The sequence below is a fragment of the Gambusia affinis genome, linkage group LG15 (genome assembly GCF_019740435.1).
Source record: "Gambusia affinis linkage group LG15, SWU_Gaff_1.0, whole genome shotgun sequence".
In the NCBI taxonomy this organism is placed as follows: domain Eukaryota; kingdom Metazoa; phylum Chordata; class Actinopteri; order Cyprinodontiformes; family Poeciliidae; genus Gambusia; species Gambusia affinis.
In genome coordinates, this window is record NC_057882.1 from 21966016 (window position 1) to 21981048 (window position 15033).

At 36.4% G+C, this 15033-nt stretch overlaps 2 protein-coding genes, 1 long non-coding RNA gene and 4 other non-coding genes across 7 annotated transcripts; 2 read left to right on the plus strand and 5 right to left on the minus strand.

The window, feature by feature from the left end:
* The first annotated feature begins 426 nt into the window (after positions 1–426).
* On the plus strand, positions 427–4402 carry nsrp1 (nuclear speckle splicing regulatory protein 1). The gene is made up of 7 exons (XM_044140431.1): positions 427–633; positions 1535–1625; positions 1724–1780; positions 1889–2017; positions 2163–2370; positions 2874–2976; positions 3061–4402. The coding sequence occupies exons 1-7, from the start codon at positions 614–616 to the stop codon at positions 3881–3883; spliced, it is 1431 nt and encodes a 476-aa protein (XP_043996366.1). The 5' UTR covers positions 427–613; the 3' UTR covers positions 3884–4402.
* Positions 4403–4900: 498 nt separating this feature from the next.
* LOC122844716 lies at positions 4901–6960 on the minus strand. Its single transcript, XR_006372926.1, has 7 exons — positions 6876–6960; positions 6520–6582; positions 6286–6328; positions 5992–6070; positions 5658–5695; positions 5421–5462; positions 4901–5197 (listed from the first exon to the last, which is right to left on the minus strand). It is a non-coding gene; the product is annotated as an uncharacterized LOC122844716 (long non-coding RNA).
* Positions 5542–5616, minus strand: LOC122845494. Its single transcript, XR_006373071.1, has one exon. It is a non-coding gene; the product is annotated as a small nucleolar RNA SNORD65 (small nucleolar RNA).
* LOC122845490 lies at positions 5760–5836 on the minus strand. The gene has a single exon (XR_006373067.1). It is a non-coding gene; the product is annotated as a small nucleolar RNA SNORD49 (small nucleolar RNA).
* Positions 6163–6236, minus strand: LOC122845495. Its single transcript, XR_006373072.1, has one exon. It is a non-coding gene; the product is annotated as a small nucleolar RNA SNORD65 (small nucleolar RNA).
* LOC122845491 lies at positions 6402–6476 on the minus strand. The gene has a single exon (XR_006373068.1). It is a non-coding gene; the product is annotated as a small nucleolar RNA SNORD49 (small nucleolar RNA).
* Positions 6961–7388: 428 nt separating the features above from the next.
* Positions 7389–15016, plus strand: rab34b (RAB34, member RAS oncogene family b). Its single transcript, XM_044140432.1, has 11 exons — positions 7389–7490; positions 8944–9024; positions 9395–9486; positions 10232–10297; positions 11233–11334; positions 11550–11614; positions 11680–11731; positions 11805–11886; positions 12616–12706; positions 12794–12901; positions 14158–15016. Exons 2-11 carry the CDS (start codon positions 8977–8979, stop codon positions 14214–14216), a joined length of 765 nt encoding a protein of 254 aa, XP_043996367.1. The 5' UTR covers positions 7389–7490; positions 8944–8976; the 3' UTR covers positions 14217–15016.
* The last annotated feature ends 17 nt before the right edge of the window (positions 15017–15033 follow it).

Below are 15033 nucleotides of genomic sequence, written 5' to 3' on the forward strand. Positions count from 1 at the left end.
TAGTTGATTGAATATGAACTTAAGTACCTTTTACCTTGAATGAGATAAAATGTATCGGCTTAGAGGAGTGTCCTCTATTGTGTCCTCACAATAAGCAACAAAAAGCCTCAAAAAAACACCTTGAAGTCTCACATGCCGAACAAATCTTTTTAATGCAAAGAAATTGTCATACTTAGACAGCGATACTATTATGATCGGCTCTAAACATCATTATATTGTTTAAATTAACATATTATTACTTTGGTGCAATAACGCTCTCTATTGGCAGAAGCAGGTGTAACACCTCAACTAAGTTGTTAAAACGCTGTACAATACTGAGATTTATCTGACGTATAAATATTTTTAAAACATTAAGCCAAAAGAAAGAAAAATCATAAATAAATGACCAACGGACATTTCTGTTGGAATTTTCTAATTTCAAACTACTCCGAAATCTATTTTCATCTATTTTAATTGGAGAAATATACTACTTAAATACACCTCGTGTTTGAAGTGGTTGTGTTCATACTTTAAAATATATGCTTTATGGCGTTTATTAGTTTGTACAGTGAAATACTTTTGTGATATTTGTGTGTCGAATCTGCTGTGCACGATCGCAGTCAGCAGGGCAAAGATGGCGCTCCCTACAAAACAGTAAGTTACAAACAAGCTAACAAGGCTAAAGCTATGAGTGAATGTTTTCTGGTTTAGAATAAAACAGTTTGGTGTTGTATCTGACATTATTAGCTTTATAATGTTAATATTGGACTCACTAAATTATTAAAAATGGCAGATTTGTATTACCGTTTGAAAACAATTAACGTTATGCTAACCTACACCAGAGAGGTAGCTTTCGTTTATTATGACTTTTTTAACTTCAGTTTTTATAAAAGTGTATTTCTTTTTAAACTGGTTAAAATGTAACTTTAACCCAACTCGTGAATGTTATCAGAGAACGTTAGTCAATCTTGGCATCTACTAGCATCCCTTTTATACTCTGAAGCGATGAAATTTTGCCATAAATCTTTGATACGTTTGCGTTTAGCATGATGTTCGCCAGTGTGTGCTTGAATATTTCGTTAGTTGTTTTGCAAATTGCTTATAGTTTGAACTAATGAACGGAAATGTCTTCTAATACAACTGACTGTTGGAAAGAGCTAGGGCTGTTTGTGTGCATTTGTAGTTCGTTTATATTAATTCCCCTGGTGTCAATTTATCCCAATTCCTTAATTTTAACACACAAACATGCACATTGTTTTTGGATTATATCTTCACGTTTTTAGTGAACAATGCCTCATGGCTGCAAAACTGAACTGCAAAGTTCTTCTGTTTAAAACTCACAAAGACGTAGACTATTACTCAGCCCACCATTCTGTTTCTCCTAACTATAATCTTTAAGTTCTTCATGAAGAAAGCAGTGTTTACAATAAGTATGCTGTTTACAACATCTAAGATCGTTGTCTTTTCTTAATACCAGTTGTTGTTTCATAATTAACACTTAGTGTAAACACATACCGCCAGACAGAGTTTAATAAACGCTGTTGTTGTCCTTCAGGTATGGGCTTATCTTGCCCCAGAAGAAAGGAGGCTCAAAAAACCCAATTCTGCCAAAACCTTCAGTTTTTGGAGATGACTCAGATGACGAAGTGGGTAAACTTTTGAGCTTACTATGTGTCGGTAGCCAATGTTGGGGAAAACTTGATTCATTTCTACCAAACACCAAATGTTATGTTTCATTCTACAGACGTCAGTTGGAGAGACTCTACAGAAAGAGGCTAAAAAGAAGAAGATGATGAAACAGGTGGGAGAAATAAAATATTTGTTAGTTTTGTTAAGTGTCATTTCTCTGCGATTTGCTATTTTTCTGGAGCCTGTCCATTTTTCTTTCTTCCCTTTTTTTTGTTCAAAGACTCGTTTGGAGATGCAGAAGGCCCTGGAGCAGGACAGCACCGTTTACGACTACGATGCGGTCTACGATGACATGCAAAAGCAGAAACTCGAGAGCAGCAAGAAAGTCCTGACAGGAGCTGACAAAAGGGTAATTTCTCTTATACTAAAGGCTGTCTGCAGATTTGTTCGGGATGCACGTAGCTGCTCTGATTATAATGGTTCTCTCATTTCAGTGTGGCTGAATAAAAAACAAACCACAAGCCTTAAGAGCAAATCATTTTGTCTTGTTACAGCCTAAATATATCCACCAATTAATGAAAGCGGTGGAGGAGCGAAAGAAAGAACAAGAGCGGAGAGATGAGCGGAAGATTCAGAAGGAAAGGGAGGCGGAGGGGGAGAAGTTTGCTGATAAAGAGGCCTACGTAACCTCGGCCTACAAGAAGAAACTGGAGGAGCAGAAGGAGGAAGAGGAGAGAGAGAGAAGACAGGCAGAGATAGAAGGTTGGACTAATGCTTTCCATCTGCATTCACACTGCACTTATATCACATTGTTCTGAGTGTAAATGAAACACAGTTTGTGTCTTAGTGTAGTTCCAGCAAAGTACAGTAGCCCCTATACTTAATAGAACCAAAGGTAAAAAGATATATATTTTTTAAAGAGTTATTTAAATGCCTTAAATTGATGTAATCATTTAATGCAGTTGCACAACCCAAACATTTATTCTGTTTTTTCTTTTTTTTTTTTAAATAAAATCTTTTTATTGGTGCCCCACGTAAATAAAATTAATTCATTTATACTCTAATGCTTTTTAAATGTCATCATAGTGTCTAGAAAGGCCGATATCGATGCTCTGTCACCTCCTGTTTCCCTGGAATATAAGATTAGCATGACACAAAACACCCGAGTGTTGTGTGTCAAGAGTTTGTACAGCAGTGTTTCATATTTGTATAAGAGATTATATAATTTATATATATTTGTTTTGTTTCGTTTTTTTCCCATTTAGCTGCTCTGGACGTGAGAAAGCAGAAAGATCTGAGCGGCTTCTATCGGCACCTGCTGAATCAGACTGTTGGAGAGGAGGAGATCCCAGATCGCTCAGCTAACAAGTTAGCTTAAGTTAAATTAAAACGCTATTATTTTTAAAGCTTCTGGTAATCTTAATCTCTCTTAATGTATTTTTCAATCCACAGAAATCAACCTTCAGAATCCTCAAAAGAAGCTGAGAGGACCTCGCTTGCTCCATCCCCTCCAGCCCAGGAGAACATCCCCAGCTCAGGCAGCGACTCTGAGGAGGACCAAAAGCCAAAGACTGGATTTAATAAACCAGGTGGAGCCTCAGCTCACTCAAATCGTCAGTACAGGCAGAGGTCACCTTCATCTGGGAGTGGAGAGGAGAAGGGACCAGAGAGGGACAGAGACAGACACAAGAAGAGCCACAGAGACAGAGGGAGAGACAGAGACAGAGACAGACACCATGGGAGGGAAAGGGACGACAGACATGGAGACAGAAGAAGTGACCGGGACAAACGGAAGGATAGGGACAGAGACAGAGACAGAGGTAGAGATGATGACAGAAGCAGAGGCAGAAGGGATTCAGAGAGAGAAGAAAGGCATGGAAAGAGGGAAAGAAGTCCTAAAGAAAGGCACGGGAAGAGGGAGAGAAGTCCGAGAGAGAGGGAGCGGGAGAAAAATGGCGAAAAGGATAAAAGGAGGAATTCAGAAGAAGACAAACGGAGAGATAAAGAGGAGGAAGACAAGGAGAGGAAGAAAGAGCCAGAGAGGGAAAATGCAGGAGCGAATGAGGAAGATGCTGATGATGTGGAATCAGTCAGGCAGGGCTCAACGCAAAAAGATGATAAACAGGAAAAAGAGGGTGAGGAAGCAGAGGAAAAGGCAAACAAGTTTGCAAAGCGTAGCACCGAACAGACTGTGACTTCAGCACGAGATCGCTACATGGCCCGACAGATGGCCCGCTCTGCAAATAAGACCTACATCGAGAAGGAGGAGGACTGACACCACACATAACTCAAGATCATCTCTGCGTTTCACTTGACTTTCATCTGAGTTCGTAAGATTAGAATAAGGTTGTAGTGGAGTTTTCACAAAAAAAAAAAAACATTGAAAAAGAAACTTCAGTAAAACTCACCACTCGTGTTTTTGAACCATCTAGTCTGCAGATTTCAGCACAATCTAATCACATTTTATTTAACTTCCCAAAATACTGTAGAAATGAGTAAATATCCCTCCAAAAAGGAAAAAAATCCCCTTCACATTGTTGAAGAGTTTACAGGTTGAAATAAACTCAGGTCAGTAAAAAAATCATTGGGTAAAATCCAGTAAACGTGTAGTGCTTTTTACAACAGTTTTGTTTTATTCTCCTTGGATAAGAACGGTCACCATTAGCTATGAGAGAAGTTTAAGATATTTTACCAGGATGCTGAAGCAGTTGGATGGATACTTTAGTAAGTTTCAGTTTGTTCTTTTTATCTCTTCAGTGGGTGATGAGTTCATTAAATTTCTGGTCCAACCTTCTCCTGCTGCCTGAATTATTTTTGTGTTTTGAGGTTCACGTGTGAAAAAAAGTGATACAGAAACTCAGTGGAGTTCTCTGCAATTATTGCACTGCAAAAAATCTTACCAAGTAATTTTAGCACTTGAAAGAAGAAAAACTTTAAGGCATCTTATCAAAATAACGTTTTAAGTGAATTCCTTAATATTGATGGAAAAGTACTTTGTCCATTGGCAGATTTTTTTCCATGTCTTAAGTTTTTACACCAACCAATATTAAATTTACTTAAAACAAGACTTTTGCTGGTTACTTTTAAGTTACTCTTATTTCAAATGTGCTGTGATATTTGCACTGGAAACTACTCCAAAAGTTATTTAAGGATTTTTTGTTTTTACAGGCTTGAAAAATGTTTTATATCCAAAGTATGCATCAGTTAATGGTGGTAATTTAATCACAGCTTCAGTGGAAAGATGCTAATTAACACTTTCTAAAAGGTAAGGATTTATGAACAGACCACAATGACAAGTCAGTTGAATCTTTAATATGCAACACCTTCTACATTTATTCATTATGCAGCATTTTATCCAGACTGTACAGACTTAAACAAGAGCAACCTATATCAAGAAGTACATATTTCATTACCTAAAAATATTAGCATTCAAGATGTTCCTGACAGTCTGCCAAACACAGGCAGAAGGATTAGAAATACTGTCAATTAGCATTAGCAATGATTCAAATGACAGACGGTAGAATCAGGTTTTGCTGATGTCAAAAGGAGTAGTCAGGTATTTTTCTCCAAACTTCACTTGTTCCATCACCTGAGAAAAAGAAAATCAGATTAGATTTCAGATAGGCAGGAATCCCACAGCAGATGCACCAAAACAGGAAGTGGTTTTTAGCCTTTTTAATACTTATGATGCAAAAACTCAATATTCCTGGAAGGAGAAACCTACTGTATAAAGACCAAGACATTTTTCAGTTTCTCACTGGTAATCTGACCATGACACTTTCATGTGATTGAATTAAATGTACATCTCTTACCACAAAGACGTGGACAAAGTGCAATAGCCTCAATGTCCGATCCTTACATAGGGAAAGAAGAATAAAAAAAGTTAAGTCTCCCTAAAAACTCAAAAGAAGATTTGACGCTGCGACTCAAGATGTTCAGAAAACCAAGGGTCACCACTGTACAATCTGCCGGTAATTCCAGCATTTCTCAGTTTAGCTTTCATCACAACAATCCAGCAAAGTAAAACGCATTTTACACACAATGACTACCTTCCATTCTGATCCGTGTGTTCAGGAGGCAGCATCATCTGCAGGACAGAAAAAGAGTTAGAGCAGAAATATTCCTAAGAAAATTCTGATAAATTTTAAATGACTCAGAAAGCTGGATCAGAAAAATCGTCAGTTGTCGCATCTGACGGCACTTCCTATTCCAGGTTTTCATCACTGATCAAAAGATGCTCAGTAGCAGGGCTCTGACCAACCAAGGCCCATTTCTACTCCATTTAATTCTATTAAACTAAGATGCAGCATGTTTTAACCCATCTGATGATAGAAAGGGAAATTTAATCTGATGAATAACAGCTATAAACGTGTTAAAACTTACCAAGATCCACTTCAAATGAGAGGCTCCATGTTTTTTGGAGGGAAACCAGATTTCAGTTAACTTGCCACCATGTTGGCACCTTTAAAGAAAATATGGAAATGAAAAGTTAAATTAGCTATTCTCAATCAATTAGTCAATTTGATTCCATAAAATAAGTTACTGCTAATTAACGCTCAGAAACTAAGTGATCAACACTGAACAATCTGCCGGTAATTCCAGCTGTATTAGTTCAAGTTTCATCATAACGAAAGCAACGAGATTTACATCAATTAAAGCTACAAAAGAAGAACGTACCTTCATCCCAACTGTCCTCTTCAGCTTCCAGGAAGTATAAAATCTGGTAAAGGAAAATGTACATTTATTGAACGGATTTAGTTAACAGCTCAATCTAAACCCATGTGGGCTTTGAAGCTCAGAACAGTGACAGAAACATCGTCAGTTGTCGCATCAGACGGCACTTCCTATTCACAGTTTTCATCACTGACAAAGTTTAACTGAAACAGCTGAAAGCATTTTGTATTAATTTACCTTTCAGAAAGGAAGTTGGGTCCAGACATGACGGGGTTGTTGAGCTAGTTAGCGGCATGGTCCCTAAAAAGAAGAGAAAGCTTTTAATAACTTGCAGCATAAAGCATAAAAGATGCAATCAAACTGAGAATTAACATTCATTTAGAGTAGGAAACTTGGGCAATTCAAGAATTTAATCTTAAGTCATTTCAGTAAATCTGGTGCTAACGTCGTCCACCACGTGGCTCTCCGAGGCCCATTAAACTACATTTTGCAGCAGCTAACAAAAGACACGACGTTTATCCAATAACCCTGCTATTAAAGCGACACGCAACGGTTTTACAGCATCTTGAATTTTATTTAGAAAAATGTTCTACCTTGTAATAGTAAAGACTTCTCTAGTCTGACGACGTTCAACCAGAGAGAGCAGAAGCAGAAAGGAAAGACCAGGAGGTTGGTGCGCTTTATAAACCTCGACAGTCGCGGTAAGATGACGTCAACCGCATCCTTAAAATCCAGAGATTATTTTCTTTATTTTAAAACGCTCACATTTTATGAAAGAAAGTAAACAGATAACCTCAATTTCAGATACAAACTTTATCTGATAAAGTTAGTAAAAAATATAAATTTTAAAATAATTTTGCAAAGCTGCTGTTCAAATTTCAGATTTTCATCCCTTCTTAGACACTTTATCTCGCTACATTTTGCTTCCTAAAGGCACTTTAATTGTGAATAGTACAAGAAAAAAATATGAACAAAATAAACACTGTGAGTAACTTTCGTAATGTGCGTTAAGTAAAGAGCCACTAGGGGGTGCTGTTTACACATCTTTCTCTCCAATAGCGTTAGCTGCTGTTCAGTCTTTATATGACCAGTTTGTCTGTGTGGAATGTTGTCTTTGGAGACTGACGTCTTCATTATGAGCGCTTTGTTTTACTATATATCTCTGGAGTTATATCACATTTGCAATACCACCTTTTAATCTACTTCAGGTAAAGTATTTTTTTTTTCTTTTTGTGTTTAAGGATGGCATTTCAATCCAAAATCCTTTTGGTTTGTTCTGTAGAGATTTTAATTTTTGCTGTCCAATCTGGTGATCCAATGAAACAGTTGGAAAGCTTTGATTGTGTTGAATTTGCTGAATTTCCTTGCATGTACAATGGATAAAATTGCCATTATTTCTTTACTTGTTTATTTGAAAGGGAAAAAAACACTCTTGTAGCAATTACTTTGTAGCAAGAATGTAGGTTTTTATGTTTCTATAAGCATAAAAATTGCTATAACCTGGCTAACTCAGTCTGCACATCATTAAAGTAGTATAAAGTAGTTGGAACACCTTGAAAAAATTGTCCAAATCTATCATGGATAATCCACAACCACATGGATTATCCATGGGACTTAGTTCTGCACCCTGGTTAAGCCATGAAAAACATTTTGCTCATGAATCCAATCTTTTGTTGATTTTGATCAGAAAGGCTTCTTGAACTTTATCAGATAGTTTTGGGTCAAAACTGGCTGTTCACCAAACTTCATAAATTGTACAACGTTAACATATTTTGGAAAGAACATTGTGTTTTTGTGTCGAATGCATTACTTTTTTAGAAAATGAGGCCTAAAGCTCCATTTAGAGAATGTCATCGTCTTCTGGAAGGTTTTTAGAAATCTAACACATCCTTTTATGGTTTCTTTGTGAAAAACTTAAACACACAAAAAAACAATATATTTCAGAAATTCCTGCAGATTCTTCAGTCAGGCTCCTGGCAGCTTCCCAGTTTCCATTCAGAGAAATGTCCGGTTTCATTAATGTTCCATGTTTTCTCATGTTGTTAGTGACTGCCTTTCTGTGGATTTCTGATGCTTCCCATGATCAGTGAGCTGATTTTGATCCTCTCTGTTGATTTAATAGATCTATTGATTTAGAGAAAATATGAAGAACATTAGACTGAACTGAACTTCATTTCAGGTTAATGGGATTCAGTTCAGATAATAGCAGGTATGAACCCAAGAAGGCTGAATCCTTTGTGATTCAATAGTATTTTAGCACATTTATATTCAATCTTTTAACAGATTTATCATGTTTTCTGATTGAATAATACAGTATATGTGTCAAAATATTTGAAAACAAACTGACTCTTCATAGACTTCTTGTCTGGTTCCAAAACCTGATATTTTAGAACAACATTCAGAATCAGATCAACAGAATCTGCTTCAGGCATTTTTATTTGAAATGTATTCTGCCCGTTTATTAAAATTAATGTAAGATTTCAAAAACATTTTAAATTCAATAATATGCACCATCCCATTCAAATTCAAATTATTGAACATTTTAATTGTGTATTTCAGGCAGACTGTGAAGACCTTAACTGTGGCTCTTGCTTGGTTTCTGAAATGAGTCTAAACAAACTGCCACTGTTACCTGCACTAAAATATGACTTTATGTGGCAGTGATTCTCTAGGTTTTAAAATAACTCTGGCAGCATGTTGCCTCCTGTGAAGAAGGACCGAATCATCACTCACCTCCCAAAGGTTGGTAAACACAAATAATATTCCATGAAAACAAGAATTATTCAAAAATCCCTTAGTTCTGAGGGATAACTCAAATCTAGGAATGTGCTTCCTGCACGTTTCTGCAAAAACACAATCTGAAGTTTTATCAGAATAGATAAAGGTAATTATAAGTTTTCTGTATTTATCAATCATTTTGCAACTAGTAGTTTGACATTTCACCGCATTACAACCGCAACCTTCAATGTGTTGAAGGATGCCTTGAGTCCTGATCTGAGCACAAATCTGAAATCTTTGGGTGTAGATTGAATCAGCATTTCTCTTAATCTTCAGCCAGAAAAAAACTATTTTCATTTAATCTAAGGTTTTCTTCCGTTTAATATGTTTTTAGTGTTTTAGTCCAAATGCAGCTCTGCACACCAAAGACGGCTTCCACCCACAGGTGAGAGCTGCATGCCAGGTTCAGAAGACGGATGGCGTGAGGTAAGATCTGTTTTCACAGTCTCTGCACTGAGATATGTGTTGAAGATAAATGAATTAGCTCTGGTTTGGGCCGTGGAGTCACGCTAAAGTACGTCTCAGAGATCAGCTGATAGACGAAGACAACCATGTCTGACAACATTATTCTGAAAAAAAGAAAGGGCTGAAGTTTTTTTAGGAAAAAGGAGACAAAAAATAATTGCCTCATACAAAAGAAGACACCGATACAGCATTATATTAGATGATTGTGTGAAATCAACTTCTAGAGTAATTTTCCATTATACTGTAAAACCAAACCATGTGCATGGTTCCTGTTAACACCCACACAGTTCTGAAATGTTCCTACATAAACGTAGAAACACATCAGCAAAATGTGACGAATGTCCAACAATTTTTATGAATTGTTTGAATTGTTGTTATTGCAGACGCTTGTTTTCATTTTTTGAAATTAAGACATTTATGACTTAATTACACATTTAACGCCAGTCCTTTGAAATATCTACACCTTTAAACCAGTTGCATCGTTTTTCAGAGTCCTATTAACTAAAGAATTTGTGTTAAGAAATCCCTCTAACGATTTGCATGAAATACAATTTCACAAATTCATTCCGGACTCATTAATATTGAATTGCAAATATTTTGGATTTGACAAACTTTTCCATTTTCTACAGTTCAAATTTTTACATAAAAATCCAAAAGTTTACAAAGTTAAATGTATTTTCTGACATGTCTGGTTTTCTGCTTTCAGCTTTAATATCGCCAAAGTCATCGTTGTGGGAGACGTTTCTGTTGGGAAAACCTGTTTAATCAGCAGGTGAGGCAAAGTTTACACAGCTACAGAACAAACTACTTTATAATCCCACAGAGTCCATTACAATAATTATTTGGCATCCATACGTTTATCTCAAATTATCACCACAAACTTCAAGGAATTATATTGAGATTTTATGTTTTTAACATCTAAGCTGTATGAGGTGCATTATTATTGTTATTATTATTATTATTATTATTATTATTATTATTATTATTATTATTATTATTATTATTATTATTATTATGCATACCTTTCAGATTTTTATTTTCAGAAAAAAATCAGAAAATCTTCCTTCCACTTAACTGTCAGAGAACTTTTTATTTATTTAATAAATGATAAATAAATTAGAAAAAAACAACCTCTTTTTCAATAGAGTCCTGGCCAACACAAATGTATGTCAAAGATCCGGCCTCAAGAACCTTTAGTTTAGATTTAAAAGCACTAAGCAGGATTAATTACGTCAATCTAAAGGTTTCTTGCACCAAACTTCATGAAGAGAAAACAGAGTGAATGAAAACCCCATTAAGGCCAAACAAAAGAAGAAAACTGTCCAGATGATGGACCACTTTGTGTTGGGCTGTCACATAAAATCCCAATGAAAATATGTGAAAAGTGAATTTCTGAAAGCTTTTCCTCAAACATGGTAAATTTTAAGAAATTTTTAAAACTTATGTTACAGAAATTAAAACAAGTTCTCTGTAATAAGCATTTTTCTGAAATGAGAGACTTTAATCTCATAACGTTTACAACTTAATCAGTTCTGGATAGTTTAATCACTGTTGTTTTACTCTTTACTGTGTGCTCTAAGTCATTAATTAATCAAAAATTATTAGCCTATGTGTTGATACAGAAAAACACAGCGCTTGTTTTCGATTCTTAAATGTTTTTAATGCTTTTATTTGCAAAGTTCTGAGTTTTGCTGGTTTCTACTTCAGGTTCTGCAGAGGAGGGTTCGACAGGAACTACAAAGCAACCATCGGGGTGGACTTTGAGATGGAGCGCTTCGAGGTGCTTGGCGTTCCCTTCAGTTTGCAGCTGTAAGTCCTGAAATAGCAACTGATTTATCCACATCTGTGGTCATGCATCACAAAGAAATCCCTTTGATTTTATAACTAGATAAATATGAGATTCTAACAATTTAGACTGTTGAGTTGGACATAAGTTCCCTTCAATGTGTTGATTTAGTGTAACTTTACAGTAATAAGCTGCCAGTGTGCGTGCTTTTATTTTGAAAGTGTTTAACGTTTTCCAGGTGGGATACAGCAGGTCAGGAGCGCTTCAAGTGCATCGCCTCAACATATTACAGAGGAGCACAAGGTGAGAGCTGCAATAATCCTGATTTAAACTGAGCTGAGTTGTATCTAATCAAACTGTGTCTCCAGCCATCATGGTGGTGTTTGACTTGAGCAGCGTGAACTCATTAGCACATGCCAGGTATGCAGAATCACATTGTTTTAAAATATTTCCTTCTCTTTCTGCATCTAAAATTGTGGATTTGTGTGTGCAGAGAGTGGCTGGAGGACGCCATGAAGGAAAACGATCCGTCCAGTGTTTTACTGTTCCTCGTCGGGACCAAGAAAGACCTGAGCGTGGGTGAATCTAGAGACAGAGATACTGCCAACAGAGATTATCTAAAGATACCGCAACACAGATTAGAGCTGAACCGAGTGATTAGCTAACAGATCAGTCAAGAAAAAATTGATATGCAACAGATCTATGTCTGGAAGATTACATATGTGTTATAGATAAAATAAACAGTTGGACAAATGTTTACATTTTGAATAAGCAAAAAAAAAAAAAAAGGGGGGAAAACACATATCTCACATTTCCTAGAAAAATGTTGAAAGATTATAAAAAATTTTGAAAAGTAGAGTATCTCGTCACATCTGGGTTATCATGTTCAAACATGGGAGTTTTGTATAATAAATGCTTTTAAGTGGTCTAGTTAAAGTCTGAATTGCAAAGATTCATCTCCAGTTGTAGAAACTTCTTAATTACAGTTTAAAGCAATGTTAGGGGGGATTTCCTTTTCACTTACAGCCAGATTGATTTGAGCACCTTTTTCCCTAAATAAATTATAACTTCAATTTAATTTTAAAATAAGTTTAATGCTCTGAAGTAAATCTGTAAATGTTGTCCCCTTTACAGATTTATTTATTTTCATAGACTTTAAAATAAATAAATCTGTGAAGACTTTTTCTGAATCATGAACTGAAAAAGAGAGGTGAACTAAGACACTAAATGTTCTGCCAATCCTGAGTTGATTGATTATTTGTCTTGAAAGATGTGAGTATTGATGTTTTATTTCTCTATGTTAGTCTCCTGATCAGTTGGCTGAGACAGAACAGGAAGCTATCAGACTATCAGAGGAAATCAAAGCAGAGTACTGGGCCGTGTCTGCAAAGTCAGGTGGGCAATAAAGTGGTTCCAATCAGACCAGTAAGCCTGAATCGGTTCTTTAGCTCACAAACATTTGATTCCTTTTTGTCGTTTCAGGAGACGGAGTCAGGAATCTTTTCCTTCGTGTGGCTTCTTTGACTTTTGAGGCGAATGTTTTGGCTGAGCTTGAGAGGAGTGGGTCGAGACACGTCAAAGACATAATCAGTGAGTTCATCATTGCTGTCTGTTCGTTGTCTCATGAATAGTTTAAAGAATCGACTTTTTATGCAGCTAAAATGCCAAAGCTAAAAGAAATTATTTAAATCATTAGTTTAGTGCAAATGAAGTCCTAACTGGGAAAAGGTCACTTTACGACCACAAGCTTGAATGTCTTTTATTGGGATTTTATGTGACAGACCAACAGAAAGTGATGCCTGACTGTGAAGCAGAAGAAGAAGGACGCATTGTTTTCAAAGATTGATTGATCGAAATCTCCAGAAACTGTTTTTCCTCCCAGTGTCAGTACTTTGAAGAACTCTCTTTTTGTCTAAACTTACTGTCTTTGCAAAGTAGCTTAAGCTCAGTCAGATTAAACAGAGAACATCTGTGAATGTTAATTTTCACGTCTTGATACAGATTTTCAATCAGACTTAAGGCTTTCTTCATGCCGCAATGAATTGTCCCAGTAATTAATGCGCTAAATGATAATATTGTTACTTTGAGACCATTTTCAGTAACAAATTGATAATGGTCTAATACAAAGTTCTCATGTGACGTCACACTTCTGGAAACTTTGTAGCTGACAGCCATCTTGGTAGGTATCCGTTGCTATAGCAGTTGCTATGGAGTTGCTATGATGACTATAAACAATATGGTTCGATCCTGATAATTTTGTTTATATTTCTCTTGCACAGTGGTCAAGAGAGTCAGAATACTTTTATTTGGTTGGTGTTGAAGTCATGGGTCATCTATGTTTGCGCTGAGTTTGCCTACCAAGATGGCGGTTCAGTGGCGTGAATCACTTCCAGTTCAGACGTCTGGGAAATAAGTTTAATGCAACTTAGTCGCATTACGCTCAAAGAGCAGACATTTTGAGAGAGCAAACTTGTATTATACTTAGTTATAATGCAAGTTTATATCTTCCACTTTAAACTCTAAGGTGGAAGATATTTTAAATATTCAAAATAAAACAACAATAAACGATATATGAAATTGGAATTCAAGACATTAATCATCAGGTTGGCAATGATCTATTATTTTAGGTTTGAAATAATTTTCTTCTTCACAGTCATACTGTTGGTCTATTGAATAATGTCCATTATTCTTTCTGTTTCCTGAGGAGCTAATTGTGTTTGTTGTCAGTAACCTGACATTAATATTCACGCAGCATGCAACTGCTGAAAAACAAATTCTTGATTTGCTGCATTTGATATTTGTGTGAAATTTGAAGATTTTCTGATGTGTTTTTCTGCTGCACACAGGAATCACAGACAGCTCAGAGGCCAATCATAAACAAAAGAAGAAGGCCAACTGTTGTTGAGAAAGCCTGATCTCACTGGTGCGGCTACACGGTTACTGGAGCCAAACTGGTGTGGATCCCCTGAGCTGGGCTGCTGGAAGCAGAATCAGCTATCAGGCTGTTTCTGTAGGAACCAGGAAACCACTTGAGAAAATGTATGTCATGATCCAAGTAGTAGCTCCAACATAATGGCTCCAATTGAGCCTGTAAACAAGTCTGTTAGCAGAATGACTCAAACTGTGTTTCTCAGGAATGTTTAGTGCTGACCAGATCTGCAACAAGTAATTCTTTGTTGTATTCAGGATTATAAAGATAGTTTTCCCAAAACCATAGCAGCACTTCACAAGAACATCGTCTGTGTGAACCAACATTTTATCCCGTTAGGATTTGTCTGAATATCATCCTCTGTATCTTTTCCTCCCTGCTGACTTCTGGTCATGTGTCTCTGCTCTTGCTAATGTGATGCATACATCCGATCAAATGACCACCGCCATTCCCATCATGCCTCTCTCCGCTCCGACACAAGAGCTCATATGATCTGGGAGAGGAAGGATTGTTTGGTGGGAGAGTCTCAGAAAGCTTCATCTTCATAAACTATTCTGCTGGACATTTAATCCCAAAATGATTCAAACTCCTGGTTGATTTAGAGGTTAGAAGGCCTCCTTGCCATTACCCTAATCTCCAGAGTTTCTCTTTCAGGCTTTGACTGAGCCACTCCAACGTTAATATTTCTTCCAGGCAGAATAAACATTCTGGTAAAATTATTATACTAACTTGTAATACACCAGGAGTATGAATAATTTTGGGCTTAACTGGATATCTTTGGAGAAAGTATTGA